The 21,162-nt window shown below is 43.3% G+C and overlaps 1 protein-coding gene across 1 annotated transcript; it reads left to right on the forward strand.

The window, feature by feature from the left end:
* The first annotated feature begins 1,278 nt into the window (after nt 1-1,278).
* LOC138973922 (fasciclin-2-like) lies at nt 1,279-16,394 on the forward strand. Its single transcript, XM_070346628.1, has 10 exons — nt 1,279-1,423; nt 2,167-2,303; nt 6,793-6,982; nt 9,601-9,866; nt 10,290-10,392; nt 11,231-11,395; nt 11,913-12,059; nt 12,879-13,006; nt 13,466-13,670; nt 14,034-16,394. Exons 1-10 carry the CDS (start codon nt 1,339-1,341, stop codon nt 14,261-14,263), a joined length of 1,656 nt encoding a protein of 551 aa, XP_070202729.1. The 5' UTR covers nt 1,279-1,338; the 3' UTR covers nt 14,264-16,394.
* Nucleotides 16,395-21,162: the final 4,768 nt, after the last annotated feature.

Raw genomic sequence — 21,162 nt, forward strand, 5'->3', positions numbered from 1 at the left:
TACACTACATTGGGGTGTGCACGTTAAAGATCCCACGATTGACAAAAGGGTCTTTCCTGGCAAAATTGTAAAGGCATAGATAAAAATGTCCACCAAATACCCGTTTGACTTGGAATAAAGGCCGTGAAAGGTGAATGCTCGCCTAATAGGCTACTGAGCTTTACTGGCCGATGTGAATGCGTTATATATTGTGTGTAAAAAATGTCTGTTTGTCTGTCTGTCTGTAAAAAATTCCATTTCAAACGGCAGAAATTAATATGTAAGCGCCTAGGGCTATATCTAGATTAGGCGCATAAAAATGATCACAATAATAATAATAATAATATGTCTATAATATGACACACGCCGAGTTCTGTAATGGTTCACATGAGAGTTTTCTTCCAGTTGAATAAAACACCAAAAAACCCCAGATCATGTGTTACCAGTTAATCCGCTGCCAATGACACCGGCATATCATTGCAGCAATTTGACTAGAGCACACCCAGCAAACACACAACGTAAATACGACGTTGCGAAAATGTGAATTTTTCGTGTCATTAACAACGTTGCGAACTTTATGTGAAATTTACGTTGAGCCAACCAAAAAATACATACATGAGTTCCACTGATCGGCCACAGAGACTGCCGTTCAGATACACTAAGCAATGACCCAAACAGACACAGGTAAAGATCGATACGTCAAGAACTGAATTGACTGACCCTAAGCGTAATCAGCTTGTCAGTCAGATTGTGTTCCTAAAAAGGTGTGGCATCATGCTGATTGCGGATCGAATTAAGCCCAGGTAGCATCATTTCCCCACAATGTTGCGTCATCAGATTAGAACTCTAGAATGTTCAATTGGGAACTGAAATCGAAACTTTACGTTTCATGAAGCCCTTGCATACTTTCTTGTAGACGTTCGGTCGTGCAAGTTATTAATGTCGATTGTGCTAATAAACATTCACAACTGCGATGATGACGATAGCAACGACGCTGATGACGGAGACGATGCTGATGATGATGATGCTACTGCTGATGACCATGACAATGCTGATAGCGATGCCCACGAAGACGACGGCGATGATGATGGCGATTATATCGAAGACGACGAAGACAATGATGGCAACAACGACGCTGCTGTTGTTGTTGTTAATGATGATGATGATGATGATGATGATGATGATGATGATGATGATGATGATGATGATGATGATGACGATGACGACGCCACCGCCTACTCCGACGACGATCATAATGATAAATATGATGCTAACAATTCCTGCTTGCAGGACGTGAACAAGCTGGACTCCCGCCTGTCTGTGAACCAGCGGAGCGGCGCGCTACGCATACACCGGGCCATGTTCCTGGACAGTGGGAGATACACGTGCAGCGTAAACCACGGCAACCACACGGTGCGGGGAGATACCCTGCTTCAGGTTGTCTGTAAGTCAACACACGCACACACACACACACACACACACACACACACATACACACACACACACACACACACACACACACACACACATAATCATGCACACACGCTCGCACGTACACACACACGCACGCACGCACGCTCGCACGCACACACGCACGCACGCGTTCACATACACACACACACACACACACACACACACACACACACACATACACAAAAACACATAATCTGTACGAAGGCTTGTTGGCGCAAACACCAGATAATGTAAAACTAATTGCATTGGTATAACAAAATTAGCAATATCACTGACAAACGAACATTGATAATGGTCATGTGATCATGCCTAATTATCAGGTACTCATGATTAAGTATGGTTCTGGCGCGAGCACATCGAGACCAAAGCTTACAATTAGGAATTACCACAGTTGCATAACATTATTTTCTGTAAATCACACAGAACACATGATAATTGATATGTTGTTGTTGTTGTTGTTGTTGTTGTTGTTGTTGTTGTGGTTGTTGTTGTTGTTGTTGTTGTGGAGGTGGTGGTAGTTGTTATTGATATTGTTGTTGCTCTTTTTGTTGATGTTGTTATTTATTGATTAATATAATTAATGGAGGATGGAGTGTATGTTCGTGTGTCTAGCAATGTTTGCGAATTTTGCTTAAAAAAACACCCACACATTTCGTTACCTTTAAAACTTCATGAACAAGCTTCGTATATCGCCAGCGTGTGTCATTGTTGCAGCATACCCCAAGATCACGTTGACCCAGAATGCCACAGTGGCGCGGAACACGACTGCCGCCTTGCTGTGCAAGGTGGAGAGTGTGCCAGTGTCACACATCACGTGGAAACGACATCAAATCCCACAGTCACAGTGGTCGGTGAGTCCACCATTTGTTTGATTTTCATTGTCATTACTTTATTGTCCCATCGCTGAGAAATGTGGCCGCTTCCTCCCAATGGAAAGCTGGCAGCAACAGAGTCGCGCTTCTCAGGTGTGTGCGTGTTTAGGTGTAATCAGCCACCTGGCAGATTGACCGAGGTCTTTTACCTGCCACTGGGTTTGGAACATGGGTACTGTTTCAGAGTCTGCACATAAAGTTGATCGATTTCCGTCCCTGTCAATTAAGATTCGAACCCGTGACCCTCGGATCACAAGTCCAGCACTCTACCAACGGAGCTACCAGTCCCCCAATAATTATGTCTTCTAAGTTGCATCTGATCATTGGGTGAAGACTACAATCAAACCTGCCCTGGCGACTACCTTCTGATGCCGACCAACTGCCCATTTTGACCACCCCAAACTTCCCCAGCGATGTGTTGTTTCTGTATAATTCACCTTTCCATAGCGACCACCGGTCTATAACGACCACCGATCTATAACGACCACCGGTCTATAGCGACCACCGGTCTATAACGACCACCTGTCTTTAACGACCACCTGTCTATAACAACCACCGGTCTATAACAACCACTGGTCTATAACAACCACCGGTCTATAACAACCACCGGTCTAATACGACCACCTGTCTATAACAACCACCGGTCTATAACGACCACATGTCTATAACAACCACCGGTCTATAACGACCACCGGTCTATAACGACCACCGGTTTATAACAACCACCGGTCTAATACGATCACCTGTCTATAACAACCACCGGTCTATAACAACCACCAGTGTATAACGACCACCTGTCTATACCAACCACTGGTCTATAACGACCACTTGTCTATAACAACCACCGGTCTATAACGACCACCGGTCTATAACAACCACCGGTCTATAACAACCACCGGTCTAATACGACCACCTGTCTATAACAACCACCAGTCTATAACAACCACCAGTCTATAACAACCACCGGTCTATAACGACCACCAATCTATAACAACCACCGGTATATAACTACCACCGGTCTATAACGACCACCGGTCTATAACGACCACCGGTCTATAACGACCACCTGTCCATAACGACCACCGGTCTATAACGACCACCGGTCTATAACGACCACTGGTCTATAACGACCACCGGTCTATTACGACCACCGGTCTATAACGACCACCGGTCTATAACGACCACCAGTCTATAACGACCACCAGTCTATAACAACCACCAGTCTATAACAACCACCAGTTTATAACGACCACTGATCTATAACAACCACCGGTCTACCGGTCTATAACGACCACCAGTCTAAAACGACCACCGGTCTATAACGACCACCGGTCTATAACAACCACCAGTCTACCGGTCTATAACGACCACCGATCTATAACAACCACCGGTCTACCGGTCTATAACGACCACCGGTCTATAACGACCACTGGTCTATAACGACCACCGGTCTAAAACAACCACCGGTCTATAACGACCACCGGTCTATAACAACCACCAGTCTATAACAACCACCGGTCTATAACAACCACCGGTCTATAACGACCACCAGTCTATAACGACCACCGGTCTATAACGACCACCGGTCTATAACAACCACCGGTCTACCGGTCTATAACGACCACCGGTCTATAACGACCACCGGTCTATAACGACCACCGGTGTATAACAACCACCGGTCTATAACGACTACCGGTCTATAACAACCACCAGTCTATAACAACCACCGGTCTATAACTACCACCGGTCTATAACGACCACCAGTCTATAACGACCACCGGTCTATAACAACCACCAGTCTACCGGTCTATAACGACCACCGATCTATAACAACCACCGGTCTACCGGTCTATAACGACCACCGGTCTATAACGACCACTGGTCTATAACGACCACCGGTCTAAAACAACCACCGGTCTATAACGACCACCGGTCTATAACGACCACCGGTCTAAAACAACCACCGGTCTATAACGACCACCGGTCTATAACAACCACCAGTCTATAACAACCACCGGTCTATAACAACCACCGGTCTATAACGACCACCAGTCTATAACGACCACCGGTCTATAACGACCACCGGTCTATAACAACCACCGGTCTACCGGTCTATAACGACCACCGGTCTATAACGACCACCGGTCTATAGCGACCACCGGTCTATAACAACCACCGGTCTACCGGTCTATAACGACTACCGGTCTATAACAACCACCAGTCTATAACAACCACCGGTCTATAACTACCACCGGTCTATAACGACCACCAGTCTATAACGACCACCAGTCTATAACGACCACCGGTCTATAACGACCACCGGTCTATAACGACCACCGGTCTATAACGACCACCGATCTATAACGACCACTTTTAGTAGGTCCCTTGGGTGGTCGTTATAGACATGTGTCGACTACGTTATGTGTAGGACCCTGTTTGTTATATGGCTTCGTGTGGTATGGAGATCAGGAGCTCATGTAAGTCGGTGGGAGGAACCAGTCATGTGTGCGTTCAGCCTTGATGCAAACTACGGCCTTTTGTCAATCCAGAGAAAAGATCGGTTGATTGGTTAGTATTTTTGTCGTCTCTTCCGCTGGTATTGTTATTCGAAACCGAGGCAAATGTGTTTCCTGTCTCAGTGCATATGGCGAGGTCCATGCTTAAAACTATCTACTATCAGGTCTATGAAAGAGATACCGTAATGTTAGCCATGGCTATAGCCGTAGTGAGAACCTCATGCGTGTACCCCCTCATCACCCTCCTTTCGTATGAACGATACTTTCCAAACCAAAAAGACTTGACCCCCATAGGGTGAATAGCTAAACTCTTGCTTTCAACAATCAGTAGCGGTGCACGAAGGTGGTATACACTCAATGCAGTGTCCAAGACGAGTCAATTTGAGAGCACGCCGGTAGTGAAAGTCAGTGCACGATTTTCCACACGGACAGCTGAACTCTTGTCTCTTGCTCTGTTTAACAGTCAGCAGCGGCCCAAGAGGGTGGCATACCCGGTGCAGTGGCCCAGACGAGTCAGTGTGAAGGCACGCCGTCAGTGACGGTCAGTCAGCTGCACTTCCCCACTGTCCACATGATAAATGTTTGTTTAACGCCCGCACAGTTAAACCATTAGGGGCATGTACCCCGGTGTTACCCCGACTTTAGATTTGAAAAGAACACCAAAAAAGGGCCACCGCGAAGGATGTTTGGCTGTTGTGCTTGAACTCTTAGCCATCAAAGCACCAGAGCTGGAGGTTGGTGTCAAGTAGTAACGGAGTTGGTTTAGAGACCCGGCTGGGTCATTGTGTGAAAGCGCTATAGTTGATACGGCTGTTGCTAAAAGGGCCGTATGGACATTCGGGCACTGGGCTGGGGTTGTTCAGCGACGAGGGCAATGGGGGGGGGGGGGGGGGGTGTAACTTGTTTCCTGTTTTCCACCGTTTCTCATCCGGACCACCCTACCCAGGCAGAGCCGCGCTGTGTGTACCCAAATTACCGCATGGGTTGGACGTCCGCAGTCAGGGCTGCCGTTGTGGGTCTCTTGTCACCTACATCAAGCAGTGACTTGTGTTGTCACGGGACCAGGGGCGAGTGCCTTGCCGTCTGGTAGTTTGTCTGGAGGCGGTTTGTTTGAACGAAGCCTTAAATGCCACAGCCTCGGCCGTCTAAGGTCATATATGCGTGACTGGAGGCACATTTTAAAGAGCGCGTGGAGCTGTAGCCTCTGCTCACAAGCTATCTGAGTCTGGAGGCGATTTGGTTATTTGACTTCCCTGACGGCTTCTGCCCCTCCAGGGTGTCATATGTCTCTCGTAATTGTGTGTCTGAAAGCACATTCGGTTTGGTCCCCATTGCCGGCTGTCCCGTTGTACATGTCCAGCCCCACCACGCTTCATTTAACCCTAGTATGTGCACACTTTTCACCTGAACTCTTCACATTATCGACTCAGAGTTAGCTTTTTTTCTACAGTCACTGGTCCAAGAGGGCGGAATACGTGGAACCAGAATGATAATATATTATTTATTTAAGTCACTACAGTCTTATGTTTATAGTTCAAACGCTTGTCCTCTTTTCATGTATACATCTAGTTATGTGATACGTTTCTTTACTGATCGAGTCATCTTTATTCACCAGTCAGGAGCAGTGCAAGAGGGCGGGGATACCCGGGGCGGTGGCCTTGACCAGCCTTTGATCAAGTCATTTAAGCCATATGTTCTTTGATAACATGCTTTTCCACCTTTATTAATCTAGTTATGTTTCTGTACTGATCAAGTCATCTCTATTCACCAGTCAGCAGAACTGCAGGAGGGCGGGATGCCCGGGGCAGTTGCCCAGACCAGTCAGAGTGATAATATCTTCTTTATTTAAGTCATATGTTCTTAACTACAATGCTTGGACTTGCCATCCTTTCATGTATGAATCTAGTTATGCGATACGTGTCTTTACTGATCTAGTCATCTTTATTCACCAGTCAGCAGCAGTGCAAGAGGGCGGGATACCCGGGGCGGTGGCCCAGACCAGTCAGAGCGAGGGGACGCCGTCAGTGACGGTCAGTCAGCTCCACTTCCCCAGTGTCCAGCCGCACCACGCCGGTCTCTACGTCTGTCTGGCCGCCAACAAGCCGGGCACTGCACGTGCTACACTGTCACTGCGTGTCATGTGTGAGTATGGTTATTTATGTGTTTGTTTGATGTTTGTTTGTAGGTTTTTTTGCGTCTTGGGAACACGGGTGGCATCTAAGACTTATTTGTTTGTGGTTTTTTCTCGTCTTCAGAACACAGGAGGCATCCAAGACTTGTTTGTTTGTGTTTTTCCTCGTCTTGAGAACCACGGGGTCATCCAAGACTTGTTTGTTTGGGTTTTTCCTCGTCTTGAGAACCCAGTAGGCATCCAAGATTTATTTGTTTGTGTTTTTCCTCGTCTTTAGAACACAGTAGGCATCCAAGACTTATTTGTTTGTGTTTTTTTTCTCGTCTTGAGAACCCAGTAGGCATCCAAGACTTGTTCGTTTGGGTTTTTCATCGTCTTGAGAACCCAGTAGGCATCCAACACTTGTTTGTTTGGGTTTTTCATCGTCTTGAGAACCCAGTAAGCATCCAAGACTTGTTTGTTTGGGTTTTTCATCGTCTTGAGAACCCAGTAGGCATCCAAGATTTGTTTGTTTGGGTTTTTCATCGTCTTGAGAACCCAGTAGGCATCCAAGACTTGTTTATTTGGGTTTTTCATCGTCTTGAGAACCCAGTAGGCATCCAAGACTTGTTTGTTTGGGTTTTTCCTCGTCTTGAGAACCCAGTAGGCATCCAAGACTTATTTGTTTGTGGTTTTTTCTCGTCTTCAGAACACAGGAGGCATCCAAGACTTGTTTGTTTGTGTTTTTCCTCGTCTTGAGAACCACGGGGTCATCCAAGACTTGTTTGTTTGGGTTTTTCCTCGTCTTGAGAACCCAGGAGGCATCCAAGACTTGTTTGTTTGGGTTTTTCCTCGTCTTGAGAACCACGGGGTCATCCAAGACTTGTTTGTTTGGGTTTTTCCTCGTCTTGAGAACCCAGGAGGCATCCAAGACTTGTTTGTTTGGGTTTTTCCTCGTCTTGAGAACCACGGGGTCATCCAAGACTTGTTTGTTTGTGTTTTTTTCTCGTCTTCAGAACACAGGAGGCATCCAAGACTTGTTTGTTTGGGTTTTTCCTCGTCTTGAGAACCACGAGGTCATCCAAGACTTGTTTGTTTGGGTTTTTCCTCGGCTTGAGAACCCAGGGCCGAAGCGAAAGTAGGTTCCATTTAAACGGGTGAGAACAAACAACGGGGCCTGATTCGTTGAAATCACAACACATCTCAATTTCAACCAATCTAACGCCACGGCGTTCAAACACCGGATTGTTAAGGGGCTCCGCTCACCTATGTAACTTCAGCAGGACCGACGACGCACTGCAGATTATCCCAGCCCGCTACACTTTGCATGGAAGGAAAACAGGCAAAGTACTCGTCATAATCCCTATCGCGGCATAAATAATAGGCAGTGCGTCGTCTGTGCCGCTGACACTGCGCAGGTATATTCTGCACCTCAGCTCAATGAACATCCAAGACATATTTGTTTGTAATTTGTTGTCTCGTCTTGAACCCAGGGCCGGCATCCAAGACCGATTCAGAATTGATCTTATTTATAAAAAATAAAAAAAAATCGTATTCTCTGTTTTGTTCTCGGTCTACTCTTAAAAACGTATTCATAGTGGTACTATTGATTTGACCATTTGGGAGGAGTTTCTGGAGTTACATTGGAACGTTTAACTATCGACAAAACGAAACATTCACAAGAACTTCGACCTATTTAGTTAGTTAGTTAGTTAGTTGTTGCTTTTTGGGTCCAGCGGACCATGTAGGCCAAATCAGGACCCCACAAGTTTAACATTACACATATTTAAATTAAACCAATGTTACTAAACAAAATTAGGAACGTCACCCGAAGGGAACATAAAAGCTAAATCGAAACCCTACGTGTCAAGGAAAATAAAAGTCAATGATGTGGCAGTGTTTTTCGTTTCTGGCATGCTTTTCGCAACAAGTCTTCGATCTATTGGCCTGGTGGACAAACAATGAACACAACAAACAACTTAATAAGAACTGATGCTGTGACTTACCAAGCTTGATGGGTTCGTTAGTTCGTGACTATTACGAGCAGATTTCAGCATCAGACATGCAGAGAGGAATGCTCATTTACAAATTGTAGCTGCAATTCCAATCACACAGCAGTATCTAAGGTCCTCAAGACCGGTGACAGTTTCAATAGGATTTAATGATAGTAATCATGAACACAGCACAGAGTTGGCAACATGAGGGCACACAGGAGGCAGTAGGCATGGCTGAATAAACCCTAACCCCCTTAGCTGCGGAAGCCGAAATCGTAATTAGAACGGAGGTCTGTGAGAACTTCAGGGGAGCTGCTGAACAAGATCATAACCACAGTTAAACACATTCTTAATGACAAAAGACATCGACCAAAGAAACCAAGGCTTTTCTTTTTGAAGTGAAATATTTGACGTCAAACGCGAAACAAAGTTCGAGAAGACGTCATAATGCAATTAATGACGTCACGTGAAACATTATGTCATTTATTCCGCATGCCTCCCAAGAACCGGCAAGAATTTCGAGAACGACCTTTTTCTCGGTTACTGACTTATCAGCAGCAGAACACTACTTGTGTCACCGTATGACTGTGCATGCAATGGTGACGTAGTCCATTACCATGTTTGTTTTTTCTTAACATATGTTTGATTGTTTCTAGATGCTCCAATTGCGGTTATACACGAACGAGTGACGGTAGGATGGCCAGGACACATCCCCAACCTTCACATTCAGTTTAAAGCTGACCCAAGTCCTCGTGTGACGTGCACTCATCGCCCCAAGGGGATAGTGCGTCATATCATCAGTAATGACGTCAATGACACAGAAAGTAACGTTATTAATGAGAATGACGCAATGGGTGACGGAGACGGACACTGGAAGATCATTGAAGAAACCGAGGGAGAGATGACCAATATAACTATTCAGGTATTGATAAATGTGTGGTGTGTGTGCGTGTGTGTGTGTGTGTGTGTGTGTACATGCGTGTATGTGTGTGTGTGTGTGCGTGTGTGTGTTTGTGTGTGTGTGTGTGTGTGTGTCTGTGTGTGTGTGTGTGTGTGTGTGTGTGTGGGTAAGCCGATAAATGTAACACAAGTGTGGCCAGGAATTTACCAACACTTTATTAAGGGGGAAAACATCATCACACCGCTAGAAGCAATGTTGTAATGACATATTAAGCCCATTAGTGATTTGTATTTCATTCAGCATAATTACGACGTTTTGAACAAAGAATATTCGGGTTTGTTTGGGTTTTTTTTGGTTTTTTTTGTTGTTGCGTGTCTGTTTGTTTGTTTTATGTGTCTACAATGTTTGTGCTGTTTCTAAACTGATTCAATTATTCCCGTGCAGCTGTTTCCAGAGCTTGCTAAGAACAACGTGTTTGGAAACTACTCGTGCGTTGCATACAACACTGCAGGGGAGACGACTGCTCTCATTCAACTTCTGGAAGGAAGTAAGTTTTCCTTGACGAGTTGTCTACCTTCATAGTAACACTTTTTATTTTGTTCGTTATGTCCTGCAAGTTCGAGCGAAATGTTGTGCTTGTTTGAAATATGTATGCGACCTAAATCAAAACAGTGTTGTATGTCAGGGGCGGATTAGGGGGGTGGTTACAGGGGTTCCGGACCCCCCCCCCCCCCCCCCCCTCGGCTGTAAAAAAAAAAAAAAATTGTTTGTGTCTGTAAAGCCGGGGAAAGTGTTAATTGTTTAATCAGTATCATGTTTGTACAGTTTTAACTGCCACTCCTATGCAACATGTCTTTCTTCTAACCATACTATATGATGTCGGGAGCAGATATCATGGAATATACATTGCCATTATTTAATACTATCTTTAAAAGAAATAATGAGTGGCTACTGACACCAGTTGATCAAGGATAAGCCACAAATTGTTTATAAGATAGCTAACATTCTTCAGCTTCAGGGGGGCTTTGCCCCCCAGACCCCCCCACGGTACCCCACCTCTTCCGACCCCTGGACCCCAGGTTGTAACCCCCCCCCCCCCCCCCCCCCCTCGGGCTTAACTGCTCCGCCCCTGTATGTGTATGTGCATGTTTGGTGGATTGTTTAAGCACTGCTATTGAGCGCAACATGTACTGAGCGTAGATTGTGGTACTTCACATGCACTGGAGATTGGCACCAACCATGTTCGTTCCAAGATGGCTTTGTTACACTGAATTTCCAAAGACGCATTTTACAAATATGACTGTATGTACTGACAGCTGTTTCTTTTACGTTGTCAATAAGCTGAACGAATCCAGATATCTGTCGTGACATATATGTCTTTTCAGAAGTGCCACAACCACCCGAAGTGTCCATTGACAGCCAGAAGCCCACGTGGCTTGTCCTCAAACTGCGCATGCCCGCGGACATGGGGCTTCCGCCTGCGGACCGGATCATCGCACGCTATGAGGATATCTCTGAAGTCGGAGGGGAGGTTGTTGAGTTTGATAAGGGTATGTACGTCAAGCAATGCCAGACAATGCGTGCTTTATTCGGTTGTGATTTATCGGCGGTCGAGTCTAGAAATGCTCAAATCGATAAACAATTGGATTAGTGTGTGTGTGTGTGTGTGGGGGGGGAGGTTGTTTATCGCTCTATCTTTGTCTTTGTTTCTCTGCCCCCCCCCCTCACTCTCTCTCTCTCTCACTCTCTGTGTCTATCTCCCTCTATCTCTCTCACTCTCTGTCTGTCTGTCTGTCTCTCTCTCCCCCTCTCTCTCTCTCTCTCTCTCTCTCTCTCTCTCTCTCTCTCTCTCTCTCTCTCTCTCTCTCTCTCTCTCTTGCTCTTTACGTCACTGAGCATGTTGAAAGCTGCACCTGCATACGCCCAAGAAGCGAGTACAAAAAAAAAGCAAGAAAACCCAGTTTTGTGTTCAAATTACATGATTTAAACAAAAGTGTAGGGGATGCGAACTCAAGCATAAAGCTTATATCAACGAATCCAATCAACGGTTTTCAATGATGTCCACAGCGGTGACAGCCAAGGCCAGTAACTCCAGCCAGCACTGGAACCTGACGGGTTTGAACCCAGGCCACGAGTACCGTGTCAGTCTGCAGCTCGCCAACGCCATCGCCCACTCCAACTACACCTACCTCGTCACCAAGCTGCCCCTCTATGGTGAGTGCAAAACCTTGCAATCTAAAAAAAACACGGTTTTGTGTAAGAGATGTCGTACAGTTGTTTACACACTATTGGGGGATCAGGCACATGATCGTTACGTAATGTTAGGTGTCTGGTTTTCATGTCTTTGAATTTCACATCTTGTATTTAGAGAGCTGGATGAAGAAACAAAAAGAGATTCCGCATATAGATATGATTGTTACAGACAAGCGTTAGCTTTGACTGCCTAATTTCTTCTAGATTCAGAGCACATTTTCAAAACTCATTGCATGATACTAACTGAACATGTATTTGTTATGCTGTCAGTAACAAAAAGAACATAGGGGAAACGAACTTTCAAGACATATGTATCCTCTTATCCATTTCGACCTCTGACATGTCTTACGGGATATTTTCCGTGCGCACTTGGTCTTCTTCTTACGTGTACACACGAAGGGGGATAAGGCATTAGTAGTCTGCCCATCAGTTGACCTGGGAGACCGGACACATCTCCACACACAGGCCTGCGTCTTATCCACGCTCAAAGAAGAAGCATAACTATAGCCGAACCTGTCATATCAAAACTGAAATTACTGCAGCCCTGAACGTCCAACAAATGGTGTACTCGCGTTTCGCTAGTGATTCTGAACATTTACTAGGCAGAGAGCAAACTTTACCAGCCAAACCAACAATTTGTTTAAGCAACTGTACTCGCATTTGCCGAGTAGATGAACATTTCTACTCGCCAGTTACCTGTTTCTACTCGCCATGGCCAGTAAAATACTCGCCACTTTCAGGCCTGTACTGTGATATTGTATATGTTGACCTATGTTGCAGCACCCCCAGATGCAGTACAGTTCATATCGGACCCCTCGGGTGGGTACCCCAGGGCTTACGTGTTGTCATGGTTACCACCCGCTACACACGGGGCGTCCTTGACGGGGTACACTCTCAGATATGCACCTGTGAGTAATAAAAACCCTTTTTTCCTTTTTGTTGTTGTTGTAATTGATAGTGTGTTTGTTTATTTTGTTCTGTTTCGTTTTGCTGAAATATATGTTCAGTCTGCGTCGCCCACGCTGGAATAACAACTTGAGTTATGGATACAGAAAAAAATAATACCGCCCCTTTATAAAAGGAAAGATAAGTCAGACGCCGAAATGATCAGAGAGAGAGAGAGAGATACATTCAAAGAACGTAACAAATCGCACCACATGCTTTTCTTTCTTCCCATCATCATCTTTATCATCATCATCAGTAGCAGCAGCAACAGAACCAGAAGCGGCAGTGGCGGCATCGTCGACAGTGAATATCGTAGCCATCATCATCGTCATCATCACTGTTTATCGTCGCCTTTCTTGCTACAGTTTTGTCATTGAACACACATTACATGAAATTACTCCTGAAACTGTTCATCGGCACAGGTCCGTGTGTCTGACGGAAGAACAGGCCCGCATATCCTGGAGGTGATTGGCGCGGAGCACAGGGTGAAGGTTCAGAAGTCAGCCAAGACCCTGGTCATCTCTGGCCTGAAAGAGGCGACATACTACAGGACCACCATGATCGCACACAGCCATGTCGGGGACTCCGAGTTGTCTACATTTCTCTTTACCACTGCTAATGATACAGGTTGGTTTGTGAGTCGGCGTGGGTGTGTACGTGTGGGGGCAGAAAGTATGTGTGTGTGTGTGTGTGTGGAGGGGGGGTGCAGGATGTGTGTGTGTGTGTGTGTGTGTGTGTATGCATGTATGTATGTGTGTATGTGTGTATGTGTGTGTGTGTGTATGTGTGTGTGTGTGTGTGTGTGTGTGTGTGTGTGTGTGTGTGTGTGTGTGTGTGTGTGTGTGTTTGTCAGTCTGTCTGTCTGACGTTTTTATCAGAGATTACCGGAGGTGTCTTCGCATGCATTTTAACTTTTCTGTGATAAAACTCGTGTTTGTTGCTACAACCAACGAACCCCATCTGAGATGTCTCTGCCTTTTTTTTCTCCAGATACGAGCGAAAAGTCGGGTATCGGAGGGAGTGTGCATTACTCTCGACTTCCGCACGACTCCCACGAATCGCAAGTTCTTCTCGGAAATGAACAGACCCCCGAATCGGAATCCAGCGTTCATGGCTCGGGAGTGTCCACGTTTTCTTCAGTGTGGACCGTCGTCATTTCTACAGTGTGTGTGACGTTATTTTCCTCGGGGACTATTCTCAAAGGCAGTCCCTTTAACTGACGTCAACAGTGTACACCTGTTTAAGATACGTGCATCTGTTTGTGACATGATATCTCTCTGGGACTATTTTGAAAAGCAGTCCTTACAATTGACGTCAAGAATGTGCTTCTGCTCTAGAAAAGTGCGTTTAAAAGTGACTTTCTTTGTGTCTGATACTCGTCACAAATAGTCCCTTACACTCGAAAAAGTCTGCACGAGTGTAAGACCTGTGCGAGTGTTTATTGATGTGAGTGTACAGTTAATCTCTTCATTATCTGATGGATTGCTAGTACTGAAAACATCCTATTGTATGAAGGGACTATTGTTAATATACAACGAGTTCATACACATTCACCCGATTGACTAACTTCGCTTGTGCTATTTTCATCAGGATGTGTGCATTAACTGAAAACTCCAATAACGGTGAAAAAAACAATGCAACATACTGATCGCAAGTGTTCATGAATACAAAAGTATCTCGTTGTGTATGTCATACCAAAGTATTCAACCTTTACACATCACTATTTTCCCTGTTGACACGGACTAATATTTCAGATTTAGACAGACGTCTAACATTGCATAGTATCTCTATTCTATGGGTTGTGACTTCAGAACGCCTCACGAATGTCTGATAAATAAAACAACTTCTATAAAAGTGTTGCCATATTAAAAAGAGTGGTGGAAACGATGTTCTTCTTTTTTGGGGGAATCATTCCCAATGTGCACGAACAGGCAAATCCAGAACGTCATTAAAGGAAGATGACGTCATGAGTTGATGATTGTGAGGAATGTCCTATGTGACCTGGGATACGCTAAATGACATGTGACGTAAATGTACTACAGTGATATCAGATGGCCTTGGTTTTCGTGCTTCGAAGAGGATATTGTATACTATTCCACGGGCGCAGGTCGTTGGATTTGTGAAGTTGTGTGCTCAATACTCTTAGCTGAGAGTGCCAAAATAACAGACAATATGGTGTAACGCGATTGATGTGTACAGAGATTTGTGAACTAAAGACAGAGTTGATGAGTGTTTAATATTGAATGTTGTACGTTTAGTAAGGAGCAATCCAAGCTTGACGCAGCCACAGTGTTTGTGTAGGTCTTTCATGGATATCAGGATTGTCATGGCTATGTTACGTAACAGTTAAACATGTATTACGTTATCATTAAGATTCATGCTTTGTTAGCACTAAGCAGTTGTTTTAATCAGTCTGGTTTTCTCTTGTTTTCATCTTATGAACATTCTAAATGTTAGACTAACTTATTGTCTTGTACAGAATAACAACTGTGTGAATGGTGCTATACTGAATGAAAGAGTGTGACATGAAGTTCTTGTACATCATTGTAAAGAGTGTGAATGACGTTTTAGTTTAGATGTCAAGCGCTTAGAGCAAGCCTTTTTAACGAAAGTTTTTGATTTAGCGCTATATAAATGTTCTTATTATTATTATTATTATTATTACGTATGTCGTTGACATAAGCTGTTAGATTCACACTCCCATAATTGTTCTGGAACGTTGCAAACTGACAAGTAATGCTCGTGATATGTTTGCTGTGTGTAGTGAGCGATGAAACAGTTGAAATGTGCGTCACGTGTTGGCGTATGTTAATCGAATTCAAAGAAAAAGTAGGCTGTCGACTGTATAATTATTTGTGTTGAGTGCACAAAGAAGTAGGCGTTATGTACAGATGAAACAGTACAGCCAAACACATTTATTTCCACATGTTGTTTCCGTGTAGTTTGTATCATCTGCGCACTAGCAACCTTTGTGACGTTTGTTGTCCTTGTGTAGCATCATTACTTATGAATATGCAAATGGTGCTGTCATTAGAGTAAGCGTACGCTATTTTTATTTGTAGCAATGCGATATACTTCAAAAGTGGATAGAATGTGGGGTGAACAATAAATCCTCATATTTGTTACTGGTTGGGTCTCAGGGTTATATTGCACCTGTCTTTAATATACCCGTTCACTGCGAGCCTCCTAAAGACTCGACAACTTTGCAGTGCCCCAATACACAATTCAAGTCTCTCTGGATTGTCAATGCGAGTTAAACTGAAACATGGCTTTATCTCATATATAGTAGCGATTGGCGGAAAGCCATTCTTTTCGTGGTGCAATTCCACACACACCGAATTGACGTTTTTTGGGGGGAATTGTTTTTTTTTTTTTTTTTTTGGGGGGGGGGGGGGGGGTTGAGGCTGTTAAAACAAAGTAGGACGCTATTTGACTTCATGTATTAACGCATATTTGTTCGTGATGCTCCTTTTTGCCAAGCAGAATGACTAAGCAATACGAATATTTGAAATGATGTTTGTTGCGAGTTAAAATGTACCCGCGAATACTTTGTAGCATACTTAAAGTGCTACACAGACAATAGCCAATATGTGGTTTTGTGCTAGAAAAATAAAGTCATTGTGTCAAAACAAATGTATGTTGGTACATTGCATGTCATTCCAGCAGAGAACGATTTAGATGCATTTGGATGTTGTCATACAATCATTGTGTGGTATCAGTTGATGATTGCAGGCGGTACATCAATGTCATGTGTGTGTGTGTGTGTGTGTGTGTGTGTGTGCGTGTGTGTGTGTGTGTGTGTGTGTGTATGTGGGTGAGAGAGAGAGAGTATGTGTGTGTGTGCGTGTGTGCTTGGGTGTGCATTTTTAAAAAAAATAATTGTAATTGTTATAAAGTTGTGTCAAGCGTGCGTGTGTGTGTGTGTGTATGTGGGTGAGAGAGAGAGTATGTGTGTGTGTGTGTGTGTGTGTGTATGTGGGTGAGAGAGAGAGAGAGAGAGAGAGAGAGAGAGAGAGAGAGAGAGAGAGAGAGAGTATGTGTGTGTGTGCGTGTGTGCTTGGGTGTGCATGTTTTTTTTTAATAATTGTAATTGTTATAAAGTTGTGTCAAGCGTGTGCGTCTTAGCCCTAACATTCGACTGTGTCTGTTCGCTTGTCGCCGCCTCATGGCTTAGATGCAGTAATAGTGCGTTCTGTGCGTGTTATGTGTTAACTGCTGTTGTTGGCAGACACATAGAATACTGAATTCGATGTAACTTCTAGCAACAAAATATTTTTTCATCGTCTATTTGTCATGAATGATTTGTTAAAGCTTTTGATAAATGTTGCATTTAGTATAAATGTCTATCGTGTACATAGTACTTTAGCATAATGATATGCCTTCCTTTTCAAGTAAGCGATCATGTGCGCTATAGCACATCACTCTTCAGGCGTGTATATGGGGTAAAAGCATCATTCCACGTGGATATATATTTGTATACATCGATAATTGCCGGCCTAGCTACTTGCTGCGAAGGATAGGGATTATTTATTTAATAATTTCAAAGTTTGACACAAGTATCTGTCATGGAAATAATTCGGCAACTTGTAATTAATACATGAAGCAATCACTCAGTCAATCATAAAAATAAAATTACAAAAATAATCACAAAGCAAAGAAATTGTAGATGTTTGTTATGTATCCAAACGGGGGGAGGGGGGTGTGTGAATGGTTAAGGGGATCTGATCTCATGTACAATCCATGACAGCTTTACAGTAGCCCACAAGACGTTTTTCACAAGGAAGAAACTGTTTTCCTGTGGCCTTGCTGTACATACACACAGAGTTTCACTGGATTAGGATTAGTGTGTCAGAAAGAAAACAGAATGTTCTAAATGTTGTTTGCATATTATTCTGTGACCTAGAAATAATCATTTGATTGTGTTTTGTTATTGTTGTTCAATTGTTTGCCTGTGTGTTAATTCACAAAGGAAGAGCATTTGCCTGAAGAAGAAAATGTATAAAGAGAAGAAATCAAGATGACACACGTGTGTGTGTGTGTGTGTATGTGTGTGTGTGTGTGGGTGTGTGTGTGTTTTTGTGTGTGTGTGTGTGTATGTGTGTGTGTGCGTGGGTGTGTGTGGGGGCGTGCGTGCGTACGTGCGTGTGTGTGCGTGCGAGCGTGCCTGCTTGTCTGCGTGCGTGTGTGTTTGTATGTATGGATGTACTCTTAGTTTATTATTGACCTGATTGTTATAATTGATTGATATGCACTGGACTTGTGATCGAAAGGTCGCTGGTTCAAATCCGGGCCGGGACGGACACGGGTCAACTTTATGTGCAGACCCAGAGACGGAAGCCATGTCCCACCCCCGTGTCATCACAATGGCACGTAAAAGACCTTGGTCATTCTGCCATAAGTGCAGGTGGCTGAATACACCTAAACACGCAGACACCTGGGTAGCGCGACTCCGTTGCTGCTAGCTTTCCACTGGGAGGAAGCGACCCGAATTTCCCAGCGATGGGACAATAAAGTAATGAAAATGAAAATGAAAAATGAAATGAAAATGTTTTGCCTATGTATAAAGTATGTCTGATTTTATTACTTAATTTTCTGTTTAAAGGATATACTAGTATTATCGACTTTTAGAAATTATCTGTCGTGATGTAATGTTTTTTCCCATGATAGGTATAACTATTGTGTCTCTGGGAATTTTTTTGTTTGTTCGGTGCTTCTGTTTGGGTGTTTGTTTGTTAGTTGACAATAGCAGTATGTAAAATAGTTTATCTTACATTGTAGTACTCGTGTAATTCTGTAATTGTTATTTACTTTATTCAGTCCTCTTACCCAGTATTTGTCTTGACAGTTATTTAAAAGTGTGTTTTTGTTAATAGGGGTATCTTTATTTGGCGTTACCTTCTATTTCATCAAATTGGATTTAAAATAGTTCATTCGTTTCAAATGTGTTGACAGTTCGTCTTACTCTCTCTGTTATTGCGTGTTGGCAATACGAGCGAGCGAGTGTGTGTATGTGTATGTGCGTGCGTGCGTGCGTGCGTGCGTGCGTGCGTGTGTGTGTGTTTCCTGTGTTGGTTATTGTTTGTGTGTTTGTTTGTGTTTAACAATTCAGGCAGTCACCCTCTCAGGGCTACCCTCGTACGTTTTCATACATGCTTACAAAATAGCCAGAAGGTGTTTTTATTTTTGTTAAGGGCCAACCCCTACGTAACAGTACACGATTACTATTTTCCAGAACATGTGTGACAGTGTACAGAGGAAAGCTGTGTAGGTCACACAACACACTTTCAAATTTTGAACCGAAAGTCATCGAAAGCTGAACCTTTACTTGTATGTACGTGTTGGACTTTTCTCACTGTTTTAGCTACACTGGCTCTTGTCTCTTATAATACAACACGTGCATGAGAAATAGGAGAAATGTGACCCTCCACCACGGGATGAGTCGCATGTCACCTTTGCATGATTTTCATATTTTTATATTTTCCTAAAGAGTTTTTTATGTTCTATCCAGTGGTGAAATCCGTTTTAGAAAAGAGCGAAAACAGTTTGAGTTATAAGTCTGTGACTAAGGTGACCCTCACACTGTTACCAGACACTCCCTGGACTTACATTAAGCCTAGCGCAGAACCGCGCGAGGTGACATGCGACTCATTTCGTGGTGGAGGGTCACAAATAGACTCCCAGTATATAACCACGTCGTGTCCCAAATAGACGCTAGTTCTGGGGACATAAATGTAAAGTTAGCATAGGAGAAATAGATGGGTAATACTACTTAATTGGCTGCTTATTTTAATTATTTATTTCATTGTGTTCTCTTTTTACATTTAGTCAAGTTATGACTAAATGTTTTAAGCATCGAGGGGGGAATCGAGACGAGGGTCGTGGTGTATGTGTGTGTGTGTATGTGCGTGCGTGTAGAGCGATTCAGACCAAACTACTGGACCGATCTTTATGAAATTTGACATGAGAGTTCCTGGATATGATATCTCCGTACGTTTTTTTCATTTTTTTGATAAATGTCTTTGATGACGTCATATCCGGCTTTTCGTGAAAGTTGAGGCGGCACTGTCACGCCCTCATTTTTTAACCACATTGGTTGAAATTTTGGTCAAGTAATCTTCGACAAAGCCCGGACTTCGGTATTGCATTTCAGCTTGGTGGCTTAAAATGTAATTAATGACTTTGGTCATTAAAAATCTGAAAATTGTTAAACAATTTTTTTTTTATAAAACTATCCAAATTTACGTTCATCTTATTCTCCATCATTTGCTGATTCCAAAAACATATACATATGTTATATTTGGATTAAAAACAAGCTCTGAAAATTAAATATATAAAAATGATTATCAAATTTTTTTTTTCGAAATCAATTTAAAAACACTTTCATCTTATTCCTTGTCGGTTCCTGATTCCAAAAACATATAGATATGATATGTTTGGATTCAAAACACGCTCAGAAAGTTAAAACGAAGAGAGGTACAGAAAAGCGTGCTATCCTTCTCAGCGCAACTACTACCCCGCTCTTCTTGTCAATTTCACTGCCTTCGCCATGAGCGGTGGACTGACGATGCTACGGTCTTGCTGAAACATTGCATTGCGTTCAGTTTCATTCTGTGAGTTCGACAGCTACTTGACTAAATGTTGTATTTTCGCCTTACGCGACTTGTTTGTTTATTTCGTACCTTTTGATGTTAGTTTCCATATACTTGGAGACACAACATGTCCCATTTTCCAAATCATAGAATGTACGTTTTGTATGCTGTTAAGTCATTATCTGCTGTGGTACATGGATTTTATAATGCGTTTTGTGATCAGTCAGTTTTACCGGCTTTTTTCGTGCACTGTCACATATGACCAAGGTAGACAGACATTAGTACTGTAGATAGCAATGAATAAATAAATTGTTCCCGTTCTTTATCATGCGGCCGACATGTTTTGTAAACAACTCTTTCTGTTATTATTTGTTATTTTCTGTTATTAACCATTTTATCGTTGTTAAAACATGGATAGAAAATAGACATGGATTATGAAATAAACAATGGTTTGTGCCATTTATGATTGCTGTTGTTATTTTATCTCAGTACTGCATGGTATAGGTGGCTTGACCGTTTGTTTGTTCTCG

Source organism: Littorina saxatilis, linkage group LG8 (genome assembly GCF_037325665.1).
Source record: "Littorina saxatilis isolate snail1 linkage group LG8, US_GU_Lsax_2.0, whole genome shotgun sequence".
NCBI classification, from domain to species: Eukaryota; Metazoa; Mollusca; class Gastropoda; order Littorinimorpha; family Littorinidae; genus Littorina; species Littorina saxatilis.

Coding starts and splice junctions, on each gene's coding strand:
- LOC138973922 (XM_070346628.1), top strand. CDS start 1,339: ATGTTCCTGGACAGTGGGAGATACACGTGCAGCGTAAACCACGGCAAC. Junction 2,304..6,792: donor TCCCACAGTCACAGTGGTCG/GTGAGTCCACCA, acceptor TTTATTCACCAG/TCAGCAGCAGTGCAAGAGGG. Junction 10,393..11,230: donor CATTCAACTTCTGGAAGGAA/GTAAGTTTTCCT, acceptor ATGTCTTTTCAG/AAGTGCCACAACCACCCGAA.